The sequence below is a fragment of the Athene noctua genome, chromosome 22 (genome assembly GCF_965140245.1).
Source record: "Athene noctua chromosome 22, bAthNoc1.hap1.1, whole genome shotgun sequence".
Taxonomy (NCBI): domain Eukaryota; kingdom Metazoa; phylum Chordata; class Aves; order Strigiformes; family Strigidae; genus Athene; species Athene noctua.
In genome coordinates, this window is record NC_134058.1 from 940,580 (window position 1) to 961,365 (window position 20,786).

At 45.4% G+C, this 20,786-nt stretch overlaps 1 protein-coding gene across 3 annotated transcripts; it reads left to right on the top strand.

Annotated features, from left to right (window-relative positions):
* Nucleotides 1–18: 18 nt before the first annotated feature.
* CEP104 (centrosomal protein 104) lies at nucleotides 19–20,296 on the top strand. 3 transcript variants are annotated; one of them, XM_074924683.1, is made up of 22 exons: nucleotides 19–61; nucleotides 798–962; nucleotides 1,461–1,634; nucleotides 1,950–2,088; nucleotides 2,755–2,820; nucleotides 3,195–3,271; nucleotides 3,440–3,608; nucleotides 3,806–3,964; nucleotides 4,280–4,528; nucleotides 5,365–5,568; nucleotides 6,080–6,247; nucleotides 6,921–7,094; nucleotides 8,602–8,778; nucleotides 9,085–9,291; nucleotides 9,770–9,886; nucleotides 10,500–10,536; nucleotides 10,977–11,058; nucleotides 11,643–11,751; nucleotides 12,061–12,199; nucleotides 12,648–12,715; nucleotides 14,185–14,275; nucleotides 15,515–20,296. In XM_074924683.1, the coding sequence occupies exons 2-22, from the start codon at nucleotides 850–852 to the stop codon at nucleotides 15,649–15,651; spliced, it is 2,856 nt and encodes a 951-aa protein (XP_074780784.1). In that variant the 5' UTR covers nucleotides 19–61; nucleotides 798–849; the 3' UTR covers nucleotides 15,652–20,296. The 3 variants fall into 3 exon arrangements, with proteins under 3 accessions (XP_074780784.1, XP_074780785.1, XP_074780783.1); XM_074924684.1 differs by having other exon boundaries at nucleotides 20–56; XM_074924682.1 differs by lacking the exon at nucleotides 19–61 and adding an exon at nucleotides 144–519.
* Nucleotides 20,297–20,786: the final 490 nt, after the last annotated feature.

Consider the following 20,786-nt stretch of genomic DNA (forward strand, 5'->3'; position numbering starts at 1 on the left):
GGAGGCGGGGCTCGGGCGGGCGCGCGGCGGGGGCGGCGTTGCCATGGGAGCCGGCGGTGAGGCGAGTGGGGCCTGGGCGGCCGCTGCCCCTTCCCCTTCCCCTCCCTTCCCTTCCCTTCCCTTCCCCTTCCCCTTCCCCTTCCCGTTCCGGGCGAGCCTCCCCCGCGGCCCCGCCGTGCTCTAGGCCGCCGCTCAGGGCGACTTCGTCCGGGACCCGGCCCGGCCGTTCCCCTCAGCCGGCGCCGGGGCCTGCGGGGGCCGCCTCGGCCTGCTGCCGCCTCCTGCGCCGAAGCGGCCGGGGCCGTGGCGGGGAGGAGGACGGAGGGAGGGGGCCGAAATTAGTGCCGCGGTAGCACCGGGCGTAGCGAGGGTCTTTGCGCTTGGCCTGGCGGTCGGTGCCTCCCTCCCCGCGCCGCCCCCGGCAGCAGCCCCGGGGCGTGCGTGGCTGTGAAAAGCTGCCAAACTGCCCCCGTTCGTTAGCGTTTGGGTTTTGGCGTTGGCTCAGGCACGCAGAGGATGGTACGGGTCGTTCCTGTGTGTGCTTTGGAACTCAAAATACAAGCGCTGGCTTGGATTAGCAGACTCGATTGAGTTTATCGGCAAACTGCTACACAAGTTAGCTAAGCCCTCGTTTCACTAAGTACTAATTAAATGCTCGGCATAAGAACGTAGTGCGGTTTACGGTGCCAATATTAATTAAAGAAAATTTAAGAGTTGTAATCGTCTCCTGACTTGATGGACCGCAGGATTTAGTTCTTTGACTGTAGGGTTTCCGTGTTCTTTTATTGTCCTTCCAGGGATTATTTTAAGATTGACACTGGGTTACTCTGACTCGCTCGCTTCCGCAGGATGCCGCACAAGATCGGGTTTGTAGTTGTCAGTTCATCGGGACACGAAGATGGCTTCAGTGCAAAAGAGCTGATGGTTCATGCACCGACGGTGAACGGCTGGCGATCACCCAGGTACCGCGGGCGGGAGGAGCCTGCGTGGCCCCGGGCCACTGCGCTGAACCTGAACGGGAGAGGTACCCTGCAGGGGCATCCCAGACCAAACGTATCAAACCAAAAAAGTTACTTTAATCCCATGGAATCCTTACCCCGGGGAAAAAAAGTGCCTTGGTTATCCCCTAAAGGCATCGCATTGCTTTTAAATAAAGTCATTTTAAAAGAAAAAAAGGGAACTAGTTTTGTTCATGTCAGTCTTGAAGTTTGCGACTGGTTTGGCTTAGTATTAAAAATCTGGTTTTCTCAGCACGTCCTCTAGATATGTGTGGGGCACTTTAACATACGCATGTGATAAAGTGAAAAGTGTTTCCACTCTACTCGTTTGGTTTCTTTTTACGATATTTGTAATGCTGACTTAAACTATAGTAACTTCGGAAAGTTTCGTAATCAAATGTTACTCAAGTTGGAAGTGAAGTCATCTTGAAAAAGACATTCAGAAATTGTGTATGTTTTCAGACTCTGTCAGTATCCACAGGAGATTGTTCTGCAGTTGGTGGAGAGATGTCGGATACGGAAACTGCAGTTGCTTGCTCACCAGTACATGATTTCAAGCAAAATTGAGTTCTACATCAGTGAAAGCTTGCCTGAATACTTTGCTCCTTATCAGTCAGAGAGGTTTCACAGACTAGGGTAAGTCAAAAAGCTCTGAATGGTTTTATTGCCTTAATCACAAAGGCCTGAGGAGGAAATAATATTCATTATGCTTTGCACTCAGCATGGGTACGCTGTGCTGCAAGCAGTGCAGGGATTCCGTGCTCACTTGGATCTGTAACAGAGCTGAAGACGCAGGCGTTAGAGGTGTGATGCAGATGAACAGTCTTGTCAGATGACAGCACACGTTGTTTCAGTTACGAGGGAGTTTTAAACCTTATCGAAGTACTAACCTGAGGAGCAAAAATACAGCTGTACCTTTCCCCTGCTTACTTGTTACATTTTCCTTCTCAGTTATGTCCCTCTCTCGGACAATGAAAAGACTGATTTCAAAGCACGAGAGTTAAAATCTGTGTATATGGATGCAGTTGGCCAGTACCTGAAGCTGATTTTCCATAAAAATTATGTCAATAAATACAACTTATATGGCCAGGTAAGTTGAGATAAGAGTCCTTACTTGGTAAGCTAGATGATGTTTCAGTAGTACAGAACAGGCATAGAAATCTGCTCCCTTGATTTGTGGAAGCTAAAAGCGTTGGTTGAAAGCTCCTGCGATTATTTTTGATTTCTTTTAAAACGGAAAATAACAAATAAAAGGTTGTGAGTGACTTGGAATGATGACCAAGCACGCGCAGCTTCTCCAGAACAAACGAGTTGAGCGCGTGTTCCACGGCTAATGCTGAGTTTTAGGCTGCACAGCTGGCTCTGTGCTGAAGACAAAGCGCTGCCTCCGAGAGCAGCTTTGGGGTCACTGCAAAGCCACTTGTAGTCTTTAGGATCTGATGTGGCATTACGTGGCGGTGTGGCCCAGCCATCCTGATACAGAAAGAGCAAATCTCTGCCTCGGTTCTGCAGTGACTCTTCACTTCCATCCCAGACCAGAAAAGGGAACAACTGATGACTGTACAATGTGGTCTTTAGATGTAATAAATTTTTAATGGAGCGTGAAGTATATTTAGCACTTAGTGCTTTTCTCTGCTTCCATAACACCCTGGAGACCACAGGTCCTGTTTTCTTTTGTTCCAATTTTTCAGTTTTTGTAAGATATGGATAAAGTAATGACCTTTATGCATTTACATTTTCTTTAAATCTATCCCAGGTTGCCCTCGTAGCTATAAACATTATTGGAGATCCAGCAGACTACAGTAACGACAGCAATAATACTGTAAGTGCAAAGCATCCCTGTCTTTTTACTGTAGCTACACGTGTTCAGTTACAGGGTTCTCACGGTAATGGAACGCATTTTTCTTCTGCTAGTTTTGCGTTGTAGCAGAGCTGCCATGTATTGATTTATTTTTTTTTTTAATGTTATCTTGAAGCAAGAAAGTTCTCAAAAATCAAGCCTAATGTGCAGATGCAAAAAATAAACACTTCATTTTCAGCCTCTCTAAATCCTCAGGTTTCGATATGCCCCAAAACATAAGTATTATTAGTTGTGTGGCTTATGTTGGTTGTGGCAAGTCAGAATGTCTGTCCTGAACACACACTCGATGTTGATGCATGTGCATTAAGATTTTTTTTTTTCCCCCCTTTACAAAGCCTTCCAGAGAGAAGCTGATAGACCACTACTTAGGAATTAAATCAGATGATCCTGCCTTAGATGGAACTTACCTTGGGTAAGGACGTTCTTGTGCGTGTACCCTGGCAAAATGTCTACTCAGTCTGAAGTAGTTCCCAGTTTCTACATTTTGTTAGTTCCCTGCTAGTGAAAAGAGAAGACGCACGCTCAGCTTGATTTGGTTTTGGATTAACTGAAAGTTTGTTTATTAATTTTTTATCTCCAGGAAAGCTGACTCCATTTCACCTCTGGATGATTTGGCTTTTGACATGTACCAGGATCCAGAAGTTGCTCAGATAATCCGTAGGCTGGATGAGAAGAAGCGCGACGCTGTCCGCCATGAACGCTACGATTATGCCAAGAAACTCAAACAGGCTATTGCAGACTTGCAGAAGGTGGTGTTGAAAGACTGTTTATCTTTTAAGCTGGACTGTGTTCCAGTGGTCCATCAGGGACCCTAGTGTTCTTGTGGAGTGGTAATGATTTCCAGTATATTTTCAAAATAGTAGTTTTAAGGTCAGGTAGCTTGATTTAATAACTTGGCTGGAAATACTGAAAGACATACGTGTCTTGTTGTTATCCCACCTTGTAGGTAGGGGAACGACTCGGACGGTATGAGGTGGAGAAGCGCTATGCTGTAGAGAAAGAGGATTACGATCTTGCTAAAATGAAAAAACAGCAAATGGAAGCGTACCGCCTGAAGGTGTATCAGCAACTGGAGCTTCACGACCTTCTGGATGCAGAGCTGATGGTGGGTGCCGTTACTTCGGGAGGCTTTGTCACGTGGGTGTTGTAAATAGAAGTGGAAGGGCAAACAATAAATTAGGGGAGTTTTACATTGTTCTCGCAATGGGAAGCTTTATAATCTCCCCACATGCACATCCACAAAGAATTCTTTTCAGATTATTTCATAAAGCTGCATCCAGTGGAGATGATTGCACATCTTGGGCGAGGTCTGATACTTGAAAGCAGCAGAATCTTGTTGACCGTCAGAGTTGTAGCTGTACTAACTCTGGTTTTAGTGCACCGTTGGCCTTGCTTTACAACATCTCCTTCCCTTTCTCAGATTCGAAAACCACCTGAATTGCCTTCGGAGCCTGTGTTTTATGCTGACAATCCTCAGCACCCAAAAGCTGCAAGTTCACCTCCCTGTGAGCACCCAGGGCCGCAGAAGGGAGAGCCATGGAGAGCGGAGCCTCTGCTGCCAGAGGAGTCGGCAGGTCCCGCTTCTGCCGAGCCCGCGGGTCCCCAGCAGTCCCCTCCTCCTCCTGGCACTCACCCCACAACCTCCAGGGAAGGGTTTCCCAAAGAAAATGTGAGTAGTGGACCTCTGCTGCTGCAGAAACCTGCCAGAGCAAATGATCTTGTGTTCAGCCTTCCGGAACAACAGGGTCGTTCGGGGTTATTCTCCTGGCTTATGCAGTGTCTGAAATTGGACTGCTGAGCACTGCCTGCCTAATGCTTGGCACTGCTCTTTCCCTCCCCTGAATTTCTTTGGAAGCTTTTAGAAATGTTTGTTGAGATTGAAGCAAGAAAGGAGTTACATCTGATTTACAAATAGACATGAAATGACTAATCAGGGGTCACACAGCCAGTACAGTGGAAGCTGAATGCTGCTTGTGCCATTAATGGCTTAATAAATCTCCTTCCTAGAGACAGTGTTGGGTGAATCTGGAGCAGCAAGGGAGTTTGTGAGAAAGCGGTTGAAGGATAGGAGTCTTGGTGTTGTGTCTAAAGAGAAGAGGAAGATTATGGTATCTAGTTAACTTAATCTTTAGGTTTTACTGCTCCAGCTTCTGGCAAAGCCAATGAAGACTTGTGTGGGCTCCAGCAGCATTCTCTCTTGACAGGATGTTGATTTAAAATAATTTAACAAAGCTTTATGACTTGCTGCCTTCCTGTCAACAGGTGATTTCTTCTGTAGGTGCGTGATCTTCCACAAAAGGCGTTTTGTGTGTGTTTGACTGTATTCTATAGGCAAGAAATAAGTTTTATTCGGTCACTGATTTCATGTCTTCATGATGTTATTATGGGAAGGCCAATCTCTGTGTTGTAAAGCGATACTGCTTTGATGGGGGAAGAATCCAATTAGTGATGAAACAACTTCACATCTAAGTTTTTTCTAGAACAGCAAATTTTATCTTCTCTTAGGCTGAATTTTTACCTTATGATGAGAGACCCCTTCCAGCTTTCTGTAAACAGTCTGAGGAGGCAATCGCGTACCTTGAGCCGGAGGTGACTGAAGAGGATATTGGTGATACCTCAAGAAGTGGCTTTACTGGGGAACCCGAACCATTGACTGAGAAGGCTCTGAGGGAGGCCAGCCCTGCTATTGAAGTTTTTGGAGAAGCTTTGGTAAAGAACAACAAAATAAGCACATAGATTATCATGACCTGTGCTGGGTTGATTTGATATGCGCTCTCTCCACAAAGGCCTAACGATACGACTTTTACATGTCGGAGCTGTTACGCAGAAATCCGAGATTGAAATTTGACCTTGGGTATATGGGTCCCTGTTTTCAAGGTTAAATGATGCTGCAGTGTTTATGATTGATTAATTGATGAGCTGTTAAGCAGAGAGTGTCCAGTAGACTGCTTTAGGGTACAGACCCTGCCAGAATGCCCATAACTTTGCCACTGTAGGGAGAGAAACCATTGCTGTGCCTGAAACGGTTCCTTGAGCCTGACCGGTTAATCCATCAGTTTTCAAAAATACGTGCTTTAATAAAAGCCAGATTCCTGCAGGAAAAACCTGGGGAATTCATGCTTAAATATGTTCTTTTGAGGCTGTTTCTGTATATAAATGTAGAATAAACAGTGAAATGTCAGTATTGACTTTTTAAAAGATAAACTTGTTCTGTGTTCAGGTTTCAGGAGCATATTCCAAAACTTGGTCGTATCGAGAAGATGCGTTACTGGCTGTGTACAAGAAGCTGATGGAAATGTCAGTGAACACTCCAAAGGAGGATCTAAAGAACATGCTGAGGGCTGCCATTTTTCTTGTACAGAGAGCCATCAAAGACATAGTGTCCTCAGTAAGTTGTGATACGTTTTAAGATATGATGTGATGTGATAAGAAATGCTCCAGAGCAGAACGAGCCGCCAAAATTGCAGAACCACGTGGTTAAGATACTTTGAACAAATTGTTTGTAAAACTACTGTTGAGTAAGTTAAAAAAACAAACAAACAAACAAACAAAAACCCCCAAGAAGCCAACTGAAATGTCAACTTCTAGGTAAAATCAAAGGCTGGGCAATGTCTGACACTCAGCAGCGTGGAAAATACTGTCCTGGGATGAAGAGCTCGATAAACAACTGCTGATGCAGTAAATGAGTGGGGTGGTTGAGCCTTTTTTTGTTTGTTTTTATTGGGGGGTGTGTGAAGTTGAAATACAGCAATGAAGTAACTTTTAGTTTCCAACCTGAGAGACCACACTGAGCCTCAGGAGACTTAGGCTTCAGCTAAGCCTTAAAGAAGAAGAAAAGAGAAAAAAAATTCAAAAGCTGTGTTACTTTTTTAAAACAAATTCTGAAGCCCAAGCCCTGGCAGCATGTTTTCTGGAAGAGAGGTATCTGAAGTAGCTTCCGTTAAGAGTTGCAGCTGCTGCTGCTGTTCTTTAGAACTACGGAAAAGATTTTATGATACTGTCTGAAAACAGGAATCTGTGTGGTATTTTTGTTCAGTGTTTCATTTTTCTTTTTCACTTAGGTTTTCCAAGCATCCCTGAAGCTTTTAAAAATGATCATTACCCAGTATATACCAAAACATAAACTGGGAAAGCTAGAAACTTCTCATTGTGTGGAAAAAACACTTCCGAATTTGCTTTCTAGAACAGGAGACTCTTCATCCCGTCTTCGCCTTGTGGCTTCGAACTTTATTCAGGTCGGTGTTTTTCTTCAAATTACAGTTTGATGTGCACGAAAATGAGTCTGCAGGTGGATGACAGCTCGTCAGACCTGACTTCCAGTCCGGAGTTTGCTGCTGCAACGGGTTACGAAGGGGAAGGGAAAGGGGTGGCACCAGCTCCGTGTCTCTGCAGGGTTTCTCCAGCCCCGTATCGTCACCCTTGCGGTGAGGGACGCCTGGGGAGGTGCCTGCTGCTGCAGCTGCAGGGCGGGTGTGACTCTTGCGTTCCTCTTTGTTGCAAGTGGTCTAGAGAGGGGAGAGCAAGGGACTACAGCACACTGCTCAGACTGTGTTTGCGCTTTGATTGTGTCTTTGACAGTCAGTTTTTGAAAGTCAGCTTAGCGAAAGCATGAAAAAGATGAAAGACACAGCCCCTTCCTTGCTCAGTGCTGACAGAGAGGAGCTGTGAGTAGCTGCTAGAGGATTACAGGCTCTATTTTCCGGTTGAATTTAGAAGAAAGAACGGTAGTTTGGTGTGAAAATGTGTCAATTCAGTCCCAGGGGTGGAGTGAGTCACTGGCTCTGGGTCATTTACCCTTGCTTGCATTCGCACATGGAGGGAAAAGACCTTCCTTTTGCTGTAGATGTAACTAAAATTTTAACAGGGCTGTTGTGGGAAGGGGTCTGTGTGTCACTGGAACCCCAAAGGTGATAGGTTACTCTATTACTGCCGCTTGGCTTGCTCATAATAGATTGTGTAAAGGAATGAGAAAGGAAAGGAGAACGTGGTTACAAATGTATTTTCATAGGCAGGACATGGCCTGGAGAGGAGGAAAACGCGTTTATTTTGTATCGCTGCTAACAGCCGAGGCCCGGCCTGAGCAAGCGCTTCTCCAGGGAGGCTGCCAGGTGTTTGTAGCCATGAGTATGTGCACAAGAGAGCAGCCAGCCCGGTGGGGAGGGGGCTGCAGGACTCCGTCACCTGCTCGAGTGTCCGTCAGCTGGCAGGAGCTGGGAGGAGGGGGCTGTGGGTGATTAAACGTTCTGCCACCTGCAAAGAAAGAAACATTGAGCTTTGAAGAGCAGCAGAATTTAGCCCTTAAGGTTCTTTACAAATGAGAATGAGAAATCATAAGATGGTGTATGTCGTGTGAGGCACTCTTGAAATCCATCTTGAGGCAGTGTCAAGACTTTGGATCCCTTGTGACACTTCTCCTCCTCCTCAGGGAGTTCAGGGTAAGATGGAATGCTTGAAATTTTTCTTACAGTCCAGTTCTATAACTCATCCGAGCATGTCTAAGGCTCTCTTGATTTCTCAGTAGTTTTCTCTCTGATGCCAAAAGCAAGACCATGTATCTGTATAATCTTCTCTTTAAAGCCTTTGCGAGCAACTTCTGGCTGCTAAAGTAACAAATAAGCAGCTACTTCTTACGGAAGGCTTATTTCATTTTACTTGTTATAAGTAACTTAGAACCGTGCAAAGACGGTTAATGTTCCTCCTTCAGCCCTCCTGCACGCGCCCTGACTCTCCGTGTGTTCACAGGAGATGGCACTGTGTAGTGAGGTTAAACCTCTTCAGATCGTTCCGGTTCGTTTGGTTCAGCCGCTCAAGCCGAACTCCCCGACACACCTGGCAGTGGGTCAGGTGGAGTTGGTGGAGCGTCTGCTGAAGGACATGGGGACTGGGAGCTCGGGGTTCACCGTCAGCAACGTCATGAAGGTAGGACTCTGAGTCTACAGCACATAAAGTTTTTTCTGTCGCTGTTTTATCGGGTCTTGTCTGTCTGGTTTGGGGTGCTTGGTGAATTACCGAAGGGAATTGGAGCCCTTTGGAGGTGACAGCACACAACCCCGTGAGGCAGCAAGAGGCCAATGCGGGGAGAAAAGAATCACCGGATCAAATATGTTTGCAAAAACCTGTCTGCACGAAGTGCAGTGGCTCTCACTGCAGTGAAATAATTGTCTTAGACTAATCAACAAACACGTGGGAGAAGAGAGGCATGATTGTTTTTATTATTATTTTCAGTTTGCGACGGGAGCTTTGGAACACAGAGTTTATGAAGTTCGGGATGTCGCGCTGCGGATCATCTTTGATATGTACAGGAAGCACAAGGCTGCTGTCCTGGAGTATCTTCCTCCAGATGATGCAAGCGTCCGCAAGACTGTTCCCTATAAAACACTCTTTGACGGATTTACTAAAATAGATGGTCAACTTTCTGAAGCTGAAATTAGGGTATGTACTGAAAGGAGCTACTTTAAACGTTGCCTTCAGCTGAGCAATATAGTGAGTTCGTAGCTGTATTAGACACCGAGTGACACGTAGCAGAGGGTCTTAAGGTGTGTTGTTAACATTACTTACTGTAAAAACCTGGTGTTCGGCTTATTCCATACACTCGCTCCTATGAATAAAGCCTACCAAGACTACGGAGGTGGTACTTCTGAAAGAACAAACCATCATTTTGGAAAATATACTGCTTAATGCTGGCTAGCCTTGGAAACAGGAAGCGCCGAGGGAATGCTCTGTGTTTCCTTCAGGTAGTACAGAGGAATTCGGGGGGAGGGAGGTGTTACTGTTGTCACCAATCGTTTCACCGAGCAGGATATTTCGTGTACTGCGTTGACCATTTGTTCTGTGTCGATGTGTTTTGCAATCTCTTCTGTATGACAGATGGTTAAAGAACTGTTGTAATTGAAAGTGTATTTCTTGTCAGGCACGGAGAAAGGCAGCAACAGAAGAAGCAGAGAAACAGAAGAAGGAAGAGATAAAAGTTCTGCAAGATCAGCTGGCAGCTCTGAGGGAGATACAAGCAGAAGTTCAAGCTGGAAAGGTTAGGGTGGTTTGGGGTTTTTTTTGGTTTTTTTTAAATCCTTTTTTTCCTCAGGTATCAGGCTCAGATAATTAACATTACTGTTGTATCATTATTTTAATAAATAAATAAATAAATAGGGAGCCCATGACATACACTAACTGACTTTACTCTCAGCAGTCCAGCTTAGGATCTGGGAGGTTGTTTTTCCTAACATAGGATAAAATTTGGATTCTTTTTTTATAACACCTTTCTCCTCAGTATGGTAAATTTGAGAGTGTTTCTGCAAGTTTTAAGTGTGTCTGTACCAGCTAGAGTGTAGGAGTTGTGCTGAGCGTGTCCAGGCCCTCCAGAGGCAAGCTGGACTGCACATCCCGTCGGTTTTGTATCTGAACCTTGGGAAGGGACCAGCTACCCCAGTGCCAGGAGGAGGACGGTTTGTCCCTCCTCAGAAGATTGATGCCTCAATACTCAAGATTTGCTGCAGGACCAGAAGCACAAACGTTGTAATGCGTTGGCTCTGATTCTGAGCTTTTAATTCCAGACAAAAATCAGAATCTAATCTGTTCTCTTTCTCCCTGGCAAGCGTCATAGTCACTAGCAAATTTCTGACTTAAATTTCTTTGTTCAACAGGAAAAAGAATCTGATTTTCAGAAGCCAAAGAATCAAGGTAGGTAGTTTCAAATAGTATTAAGAAACGTAGAGATATTTCAGGATGTCTTTGAAATGCTGTAGATGCTTAACAGATTATTGAATTATCTCAATTAAAACCATGCCAAGAGTGCTGTGGACTGGCTGAGTCTCAGCCTGCCGTGGAGATAACCATTAAGTTCACAAAAGAAAATTTACCATCAGCTAACCAGTTAATTTCTAATATGCAATTAGTATGGCTTGGCTTGAAGCCATTTTAGCTTCCTCCCCAGTCCTGAGGTAGATCATCTACTACCTGTAAAAATAATCACTAAAATATTTTACTGTTTTTTTACCAACATGGCAGTGGTGTGCTTCTGTTAGGTTTTCTGCTGTTAAGATCCAACGAGCCAGTATTTCTGGGCATGCACAAAAGCTAGTTAAAATGTGATCTTGGTTTTAACAGTTCTCTTTTTACAGGTTACCAGGTAGACGAAAGCCCACAGCCTGCAGCAGCAGAGATTCCTGATGATCATTCCTCTGTTGCAAATTACTTGGATAAGTAAGTTAGAGGAGCAGCTTCTAAGCACCTGCAAGCTAATAAAGTTACTAATTTCTCCAGTAGATCAAAGCTAATAGCTTCAGCACTGAAACAATGAAAAAGCAAATCTCTTCTAACAGATTTGGAATTATCACCAAGGCAATTCTAGACGTTGATTTTTTTAAGTTCTTGGATGGTGTGACCTTGATCTTGTTTCCTGAGTAGTTGCCTGTGGGATAAGAAATTGCCACAGTTTAATGTTCAACTGTCAGCATAAAATAAGGCAACGATGTATTGTAGCTGTCGTGTGTGTTGCAGGATAAGGGCGTAGAGAAAGCATCTGACAGTTCTGAGCCGTGAAAGCCGGTTTCAGTGAGCTGTTCTCAGTGCTTTTGTGGAATTTCTTCTTTCTATATGAACAGCTGCTTCACAGTTGTATTTACCATAAATTATATAACAGTAGGTGTTCACGCCCTATCCTAAGGTCAGCACTACATCAGGAAAATAAGGTGTGCCAGGATCTTAGCTGTTTTCTGAATAGTTTCTAACAGAAGAAACGGGGTTCATCCATTTCATTCTGTGATGTTTGTTTTTTTTTTTCCTAGTTTGTGTATTTTTTGTGGTGAGAGGGACGAATCCTTCACAGAGGAAGGGTTGGATCTCCATTACTGGAAACACTGCCCGATGCTAACCAGATGTGGGCACTGCAAACAGGTTAGACGTGAGCTTTCTAGAGCTACTACAAGACATTAACTGTTGTTATTCTGGTTTGAAGGTTCTGTACGATGGTTAACGTTAAGGTGGGTGAATTCTGAACACGGCTGTGTGATCTTGGGCAGTGCTTTTCGAAAAGAGCAGCATTATAAATTGCGTTAGTAGCTGGACTCAAATTTAATTTTTCCCATTGTCAGTTTGGAAAGTGCTATTTAACTGCCCGAAATTGCATAAGCAGTTTTTTTAAATACTGTCCTTATTTACTCAGTGCAGTATAAATCTGCTCGGGTGCCTCTGGCTCTCTTGCAGGTGGTGGAAATAGCAAGCCTGACAGAGCACTTGCTGATCGATTGTGATAAAAAGGACAGCTTTGGGAAATGTCACCGATGCAGTGAGGCCCTTCCAAAAGACGAGTTGCCCAAACATATTAAGAGCAAGACTTGCAATGGTGAGTATTTTCAAACAGGAAGGTCAAACTTCAAAGGTCGGGTCAGTCAGACTTTCAAATGCTGTGTATCTTTGGCCAGTCAGGCCACTTCTGTTCAGGTACACTAAATCTGTGGATTTAGAAATCTAAGTAAATCCTCAGGAGGGAACGCTGTTGGAATAAAAGCCTGAGTTTCCCAGTGCTTGAAATGCTTCACTTTTATGAATGTGTGTGGGGAGATAAGTGAGGAGAACAGAAAGCCTCTCCCACAGCCTTGCAGATTGAGCCCTGTCTCCTTTCCGTGTAGATGATGAAACACGGGACTTCTCTGAGAGCAGGTCCTGATAACAGGGTGAGAGCTGGTTTAGCCATGGGGTAGTTTTTATGCTCTTTGTTGTGCAGGTTCTCCTCTTGTAGCTGAAATTAGCCCGTCTTTACAATTCAAACATTCTTTTTCTAATCATTTCAGCCGCCAAACCAGAAGATGTGGCAAACCATTGTCCGTTGTGCCACGACAACTTTTCCCCAGGAGAGGAGGTGAGACTTGCCTTCCAGACTGGCCTGATGTTGTTATGTCACCGGGACAGAATTCAGGGGCTCTGACACTGGCTTATACCCACAACTTCAGAACATGCTGGGGTTATTGCCGGGTCTGTAACGGCTCTCTGACACCCCGGGGACCGTGTCTGAACCTGGGCCTTCTACCCTTGAAGGTGCTGGTGGGAGCCACAGGCCTGCAGGCTCTTTGGTGTCGGTCTTTCTCCCCCTGCACAGGCAGCTAGACACCTTACAGCTTTCCAAATTCCCGACTGCTGCCAGATCCTGTGAGTTCCCCTGTCAGCCCTGGTGTCAGGAGTGCTGTTATGCACCTTAAAACACTGCAGCAGGACTGAGCCCACCCAACAAGGCATCCGGGATTAAGATGTGGTTGATTTGGGTATAAGAAAAACTGGATGTGGAGAAACTGAGCAAGAGCTGCTCTAATTGACAAGAGAGTTGAGATGGCCTCTCTAATTTCTACGTGCTGGTCCCTGTGGCTGCCTAATGCTACGGAGTCTGTGACAAACCAGCTCCAAAATGTGCTTTCAGTGACTGAAAATACATATTGGTATTATACAGAAAGTGATTTGCTGAGAAATTATTTATCTGTTACAGTCTTTTATATGAATCATCTGACTGTACATTATGATCATGTTGAGTTCAGTGTGTGATTTAGTTTTTGGAAAAAGACTGTCCAGGAAGCAGCCAACAGTGCCATACTGAGTATTAGATCCAGTTAAATGACAATTAATTTATGTCATTTTCTTCCTTTCAGTGGAAGCATTGACTAGGGCTTCTGTTCTCAAAACCAAATTTTTTCTGAATCCTTTTTGCTTTGCCCAGCATGAGCAGCTCAGAAAATATTGTAACCAAGTCTGAAACGTTTGTTGAGGAATGTACATGTTGTTGGGATTTGTTTTTTTGCTTTTTAGTTTTTCTTGTATCTGCCCAAATTATTCTTGTAAGAGGCTTCATGTAGCCTCTAGTCTGAAGAGGCTGTCATGTTTTCTACTCCCACTCCTTCGGGTTGCTGAATGCTTTAACTTATTATCATAACCCTGTTGTTATGCCCACACTTTTTCGGTTTAAAATATCTGTAGATGAAAAGATGTTCCATGTTACTTGTACACTGTTTTTTCCTGATTTGAACTCGGTTGTTAGTTAAGAAAATTTAAAAACCAAAATGAATGTCACTTGCTTTTAATTTCTGGGATGTGGCTGGGTTTTTTTATTGTGATAAACCTTTTCAGTTGTATAAAGAAATGGATTTATTCATTTCTGTTTCACTAAGTGCACCCTAAGGTGCTCATACTGAGGGGGCAGATTAAAAATGCTGTTGTCATAAAGTCTATATGACTCTCATTTTCCCCATGTTTTACAAAGTGTTCGTGCGTACGTGGTGACTAGATAAAAGACTGGCTAATTTTGCTGGCATTGTAATATCACTCCTTTTGAATTGACTTTAGGCCTGGAAGGCTCACCTAATGGGCAGAGATGGCTGTAAAATGAATCAACGCAGGATATCCATAATAAATAAAACTCTTCTGGTGCAGCCTGGTAAGATATTATTTTACAGTCATAATGATTATGCTTTTTACTGCGTTGCCTTTACTTAAGAAAAGTTTTTCATCCTTGAGAGCAAGCTGGCCCTTCGTTACTCGTTCAGCACGGTTTTTACAGTTGTGCAACCTAACTGGTAGTTCTTACGCTGGTCCAGACTACAGTATCCTCAGGGAGCAAATTCTCAGAATCATTCAATAAGAATAATTTCACAGCAAGGGCATTAGCTCAGCTGATTGGGAAAACTGCCATTTGTCATCGTTTGACCCCTTTGGGGTTTTTCCCTGCGTGGTAGTAGGACCACGAGAGAACAATCAGCGGTGCTACTAAACAGTTAACGTTCTGGAAAGCTCCTGAACGCTGACACAGAGAACCGAGAGCCTGATTTAGCTTTTAATGTCCAATCAGAGGATGCTAATCTAATCCTAATTACAAGATGAATTGAATAGTTAGTGCTGTGTACTGCTTTTCCTTTTCAATTCAGACCCAGGAGCTAGGCAGAATTTCTGATTGTGCAGCTTCTTCACCAACAAAGAGAAACTGATGCTGATGTCAGGTGTTGTTTTTTTTTAACAGTCATCTTTATTTATGAAGCACATCCAAAACCCTTTATTTCCTGAACACAGAAGTTAAACAAACAAGCTATTTTCACTGCCTGCAGCACCAAAACTCTTTTGGCCAGTGACATTCAAAACCTTTCCTCCTTCAGACTTTTTTTCTGGAGTTCTTTAGTCCTCTGCATGTTCAGGTCATCGCTAGAGTCAAACCTCCTCTGCCTGGTATTTGCTTTGCTCGTAGCTGCGTTTCACAACTACTCCAAGCTCCTGAGAAGAATTGTTGAATTGTCCCTTTCAGCTGCTGTAAGCGAATGTGGTTAAACCCGACAGTTTCCAGTCCTGAACTGGACCTACAGTCGTGTCTGTCTGTCTTTGCTCTTTCTACTCGTTAATGAGAATGCTGGTTAGTTTGCTGCTGCTTGGGATTTGGACACGTAGGAGGAACTGAAATCCTGCCTGGGCACAGCTCAGAGCAATTTCCTAGAGACAGGAGGGGAGCCCTGACCGTTCAGTCCTCCCCTCCTGGCCGGAGCCGCGCCTCCGGCTGGATGCCGGCCAACTTTAGTGGCTAGTGTGGGTCATTCAGACTTCAGATACCTTGAGAATCAAAACGGGAGATAAAATTCAAGACTGGGACCAGATGTGCTTGCAATAACCATCTTTATTTTTCTCTTTACAGGCAAAATAGGTGGCCAGTATTTAAAGAAACCAGGTCCTCTGGGAGCAAAAGCTTCACCTCCCTCTATAGGAAGCAAGATCCCAACCCCAAGAGGGGGCCGAAATAAAAGCACTGGCAAAACATACTCAAAGCGATGACAAGACAAGTATTTTTAACTTTGGCTTAGTAACGGGGCATATAGTTGTTAATAGCTATTTAAAATTTGTGGGCAACTCATACCATTGTTTCCAGCTGCCTGCGTGGGGCTGCCTGTCACCCTGACAGCTGGGGTCGGCTCTCTGCGCAGCGCTGTGCTTTTCTCCTAGAAATGCTCACCTTAGAAATCTGCAGATGTTCAGGGACAGCCCTGGCCTGCCACATGCCCTGCGTGGCACAAGGGAGGCCCCTGCATTGCTCTTTTTGACTGGTTCCTCCTTAAAAAACCTCCGCGATGAGCATGGAGTTAACATGGCCGCGCCGCATGGCCGCTGCCACTGTCAGCACCGGGGTTACAGGGTTATGCTGGGGTCGGGTCTGGATTGGAGATCCAGTGAGGAATTTCCTCAAGATCCATCGCTTGTGGTTTGGCTTTCTTTTGGGGGAGAGCAAGAAACCTGCCAAGCAGAAACTGTACTGTGCTTTCAGGACAGAGCTGAGAAGCTTTAGTTCTTTTGATCTAAGGGGAACGCTTGTTTGCAGTTATATAATCTGAAAGCTTGGGAAGTAATACCTGTGTTAGCTGACGTTACCACCTGATTACTTCAGTGTAATAATTGCAGAATATATTGCTAATAGCTTTCTGCCAAAATTGACTTTATAACATGCTGAAAGCAACAGTGTCAATAATTTTTGCTAGTCTCGCCATCGGACGCTTGTGGGAGACAAATAGGTCACAAGTGAAACTGCGTGTACTGGCCGGCCAGGAGACAGGCTGCCTTGTGTATTTACAGAGAATTTTCATTAGACCTGAGGAAACACTGTTGAAAATCAGGAAATACAGCGAGCGAAACGGGCGTGTTGCAGTCGTGCTGGTCGCTTCGGTGGGGTGACGAGGGTGGTGTCCTCGGCGGTGCCGTCGTTCCTCCGCGTGGAATGGAAAAGGGCTGCACGTGTAGGGGAAAGGCAGCGTGTCTCTCAGTAATCTGACAGACCTGGGTGATCGTGTATTGATAAACTCTTGGACCAATTCATGGGTAAAATAATTCCAGAAAGCAAAAGTCTTCCTTGTGGGTTTGCTAGCAGAAAAAAAAAAAAAAAAAAAAAAAAAGAGAGAAATTGCAGTGTAGATGAGGAAAGCGATGGGGTTTGTTCTTCCCACTGCAGGCCTGATAGTGTGGATTTATTTGCTTCAGCCAGGGCCTGTTTCCAAGTAGGGCCAAGAATTGGAAAAGCTTTTTTGGGTGCCTGCTCCCCAGGTACGATGAGGTAAGACAAGGGATCCTGCTGTTCTCTGGTTGAGCTGCTGGGCCAGGATCGGGCGTGTTTCAGAGGCGGGGGAGACGCTGTTTGTGCACAACAGCTGCTGCCTTCGTGTATTTGTCATGATAAACTTTGTCAGCTAAAATGGGGCAACTGTATGGCTGCCGTGAAAGCTTACAAGTCCATTTATTTGTGCTGGGCTCTAAAACTCTCGGTGCCTTCACTGGAAATGGGAACTGGACTTTTTCCTAAAACTGATGGGTGTCCTTGAACCCTTCCTAAGTCAGCTGAAAGCTCAAGTTGACCCTGCAAGGAAAGGAATTGCATCAGGGCTATTCTAAGATGTTTCCACTCATTTTTAAAATGCTTAGAAACATTATTTTCACGGATAACTTTGCTCTCCTTTCTAATACCGAGTCTGTAATTTTACAAGCTCAAGCAGGTTAACGATGTCTCGTGAGATAGCCGCCTCTTCCTCGGGTCTGCCAAGGCTCTGCGGCTATGTTAATATATATCTATATATTTGTGTTACTCTGGGAGTAACACAGGCCGTGCTGGCCAGAAGCAGTTTTGCTGAGGGAGCCTGGCCTTCACATCTATTCCAGGTGTAGAGTTTAAAAGGCAGTAGAGCAGCACCCGAAGCACTACTCAAAACCAAGAGTTAGCACCAGATAAAAAAGCTAAAGGGCTGGTTGGGCACGTGCCGTTACACAGGAGGTGACATGAAATAGCTGCTCCACGCTGCCCCTCTGGCTGCGCCCTAAGTGCCTTCTGAGTCCACTTGACAGGATTCGGCGACACCGCAGAGTCCCATTTGGTACGTGGTAAGAGCCTGTGCATCAGTGGGGCTGCTCTTAAAGTCATGCTGTAAAAATCTCATACTTAATTCTGAAATAGATCCCCAAGATACAGCTCCCTTTAAAGAAAAGAAAAAAAAAAAAAATCACAGCGGGGCCCTGAAAAACTTGAATTAATAAATTCAGACCTTTTTTCCTGTTTTAGCATACTTTCAGCTCACTTCTAAATCCAGCTCTAATACGGAGTTACTCTAGTTAGAGCTTGATTAAAACAGGCACGCCCAGACTACAGCGTGTGACCATTTGATAGCCTCAAAGAGAACAAATCTGATTAAGACGCAGCGTATGAAGCTTTGTGCCTAAAGCAACAATCCAAACATTTCTCCTTGTAACGCTCAGGGAGTTCCATTCCAGGGTAGAATTAATTGGTCCCACGTCTGTGTTCACCATGGGTACAACAATGAGCCATCGTGCTAATAGGAGTTTTGGGGGCTGAGCTTTTTTTGCTACCACGGGGGGAGTTTGTGGTGTTGTTCTGTAAATGCAGCGCTGATTTTGTAAGAGGGTTTTTATAGTTGGCTGCAGCCTGTCTACAAGCTCATGAATTTTGCAGGTAGATCGGTGCACTTGTATTTTGGAAGTCTTTATATAAATGGTTTCTTTAACTCTTCCAAATATATATATATCAATAGATAGACATATGCTAGGAATATATATATATATATAAACAAAAATATATGTATTTTTATTTCTACTTTAGTGATCTGGATTCCTTATGCAACCAAAATAACCATTGATTCTGCTCAGAGATTAGGATGTGCCACGGACGGCAGGCTCAGGACCTTTTTTTCCTTTTGGAACGTAAAACCGAGCTTTCCGTTGTGCAGGTTCAGTGAAAAAAAACCCGTTTCCAAAGATCCTCCATGTATTTTGGATTGCCCGATATAGTATGAACGTCGAGTTGGTAAATACAGCTCTCCGCTGCTCCTCAACCGTGGCTTTCAGACCCGGTCGCGCGAGGTGTAATTACAGTAATTCGTTAAATCCTACATGTAGCAGGGGACAACCTTTTTAAACTATTTTTTTTTAAAAAAGAAAAAAGACTTGCATTAAAAACCCAATCAAGCCAAGCCCAAAAGCAAAACCCTCCACTGCTAATTACTGTGAGGCCGCCGTTGCCGGCGCTCTGCGGAGTGGGGAGGCGGGGGCGAGGCCGGGCGCTCCCACAGCCCTTCCCCGCGGAGGCGTTTTCCTTCCTTTTCCTTCCCCGCGGAGGCGTTTTCCTTCGTTTTCCTTCCCTGCGGAGGCGTTTTCCTTCCTTTTCCTTCCCCGCGGAGGCGTTTTCCTTCGTTTTCCTTCCCTGCGGAGGCGTTTTCCTTCCTTTTCCTTCCCCGCGGAGGCGTTTTCCTTCGTTTTCCTTCCCTGCGGAGGCGTTTTCCCTCATTCCTGGCGTTGGCCCGTGGGGACACTCCCGTGGCTCCGTGCTGGGCCACCCGCCTCCCCGTGCGGCTGCCGCGGCCCTGGGCCGAGCCCGGCGGGGGCTTTTCTCTTGGCTCTGTCGCAGTAACTACACCTCAGGGACCCGCGCGGTGACTCTCTGCAGGTTTGTCACTGCGGGAAGTTCTCCCGTGGGAGATTCCTGCCTCTTCCCTGCCCGTACCACCCCTTCCTCCCCGGGAGCAGGCGTTGGGCGTGTGCAAGAGGAGCCCGTCACAGAGCCTTTGCCAAAGAGCTTCGAAAAGACAAATTTATAGGCTTGGGCACAACCACGTTGTGTCTTGGGGCTTTGGAATTTTTCTTCAGATCCGGAAGAGGTCTTTAGCAACCTTTTAAAGAAAACAAAATTTAAGTATGTTAGAGCGTGTAGCATTCACTGAGACCGCTGGATATCTTTAGATTAAAAAAGTGAACTTCTAAAGTGAGGTATAAAGTTAATAGATATAAAGTAAGGGTACAAATTGGGAACAGAAGTGAGAAAATAGAACATGAGTGGGCCTTCTCCGAGCACAGGCCTGCCACCAGCGTGACTTTAAAAGGATGATTTCCCTGGGCTGCTTCCTTTCACTGGATGAACTCCCTGTGTTTTCTGCAGTGGCAAAAACCCAGTGAAGTTTGTTCCTGTCAAGCAAAACATTCCGGGGCAAAAATGTTGCACCAGTGCAGGTCTGGCTGACGGAAAGAAGTTCTCCAGACTGCTGGAGTGGAAAAGTTAGATCAGCAAGGAGAAAGAACGGCCTGTGGTCCCTGTCTCCGGGGCTTGTTTTGGCATGATTTCTTTCTCCAGACTGTACCTGAATGTCACCCGAGCTGTTTTCGTCCACCTGAACTGCAGAGAGGACTCGGGGGCAGCCAGCGTCCCCCCCCGGCGGAGTTCAGCTCATCCCAAGCGGCGGCTGCGGGCTCCGCTCCCCGGGAGAGCAGCTGCGGGAGGCCATGCGCCTCCGCGGTGCCGGATGAGCGGAAGAAGTATTTAAATCCCCGAGACGTTATCGCTGTCATTTCCAGAGAAAAAGCCACTTTGTGTGAAACATGTCAGTTATTTTTACGGCATTTATTTAATAAATTTGCTTCTCAAGTTTGGCGGGTACCTCTGCCTTTTCAAGCCCTGAGGGCAGCACCGGGCGCTGGGGGGTTGAGCGAGGTGGAGCGGGGACAGATGCTGCGTTTATCCAGGCCTGGCTGCTCGGTGGGCTTTTCCACAAATCAACCACCCCAGGGGCAGGTCTTTATGCTCCTTTTATACGCAGAAATCGGAGGTTAGTGCTTTTCCATGACACGCCTGTTCGATGATGATTGGTTAGCGATTAACATACCATTAGAATTCAACGTACCTAACGCTTCTACGCGTGCTCGGGGAAGGGTCTTCACCTGGGCAGGGGCCTTTTCTGACCTGTGGGTGTGGTTTTTAGTATTCTAGTGCAGGTGGTTCACTTTAGGACACTCAAAAGTTAGTTTCATTGCCAAGTTATCACCTAATCCCTTTGCCAGGTTGTCAGATAACCTCCTCCGCATGATCCCAGACATTCGCTTTTACGGTCCAGGATGTTCTGCTTCTCTCCGAGGGGCTGGAGATCAAA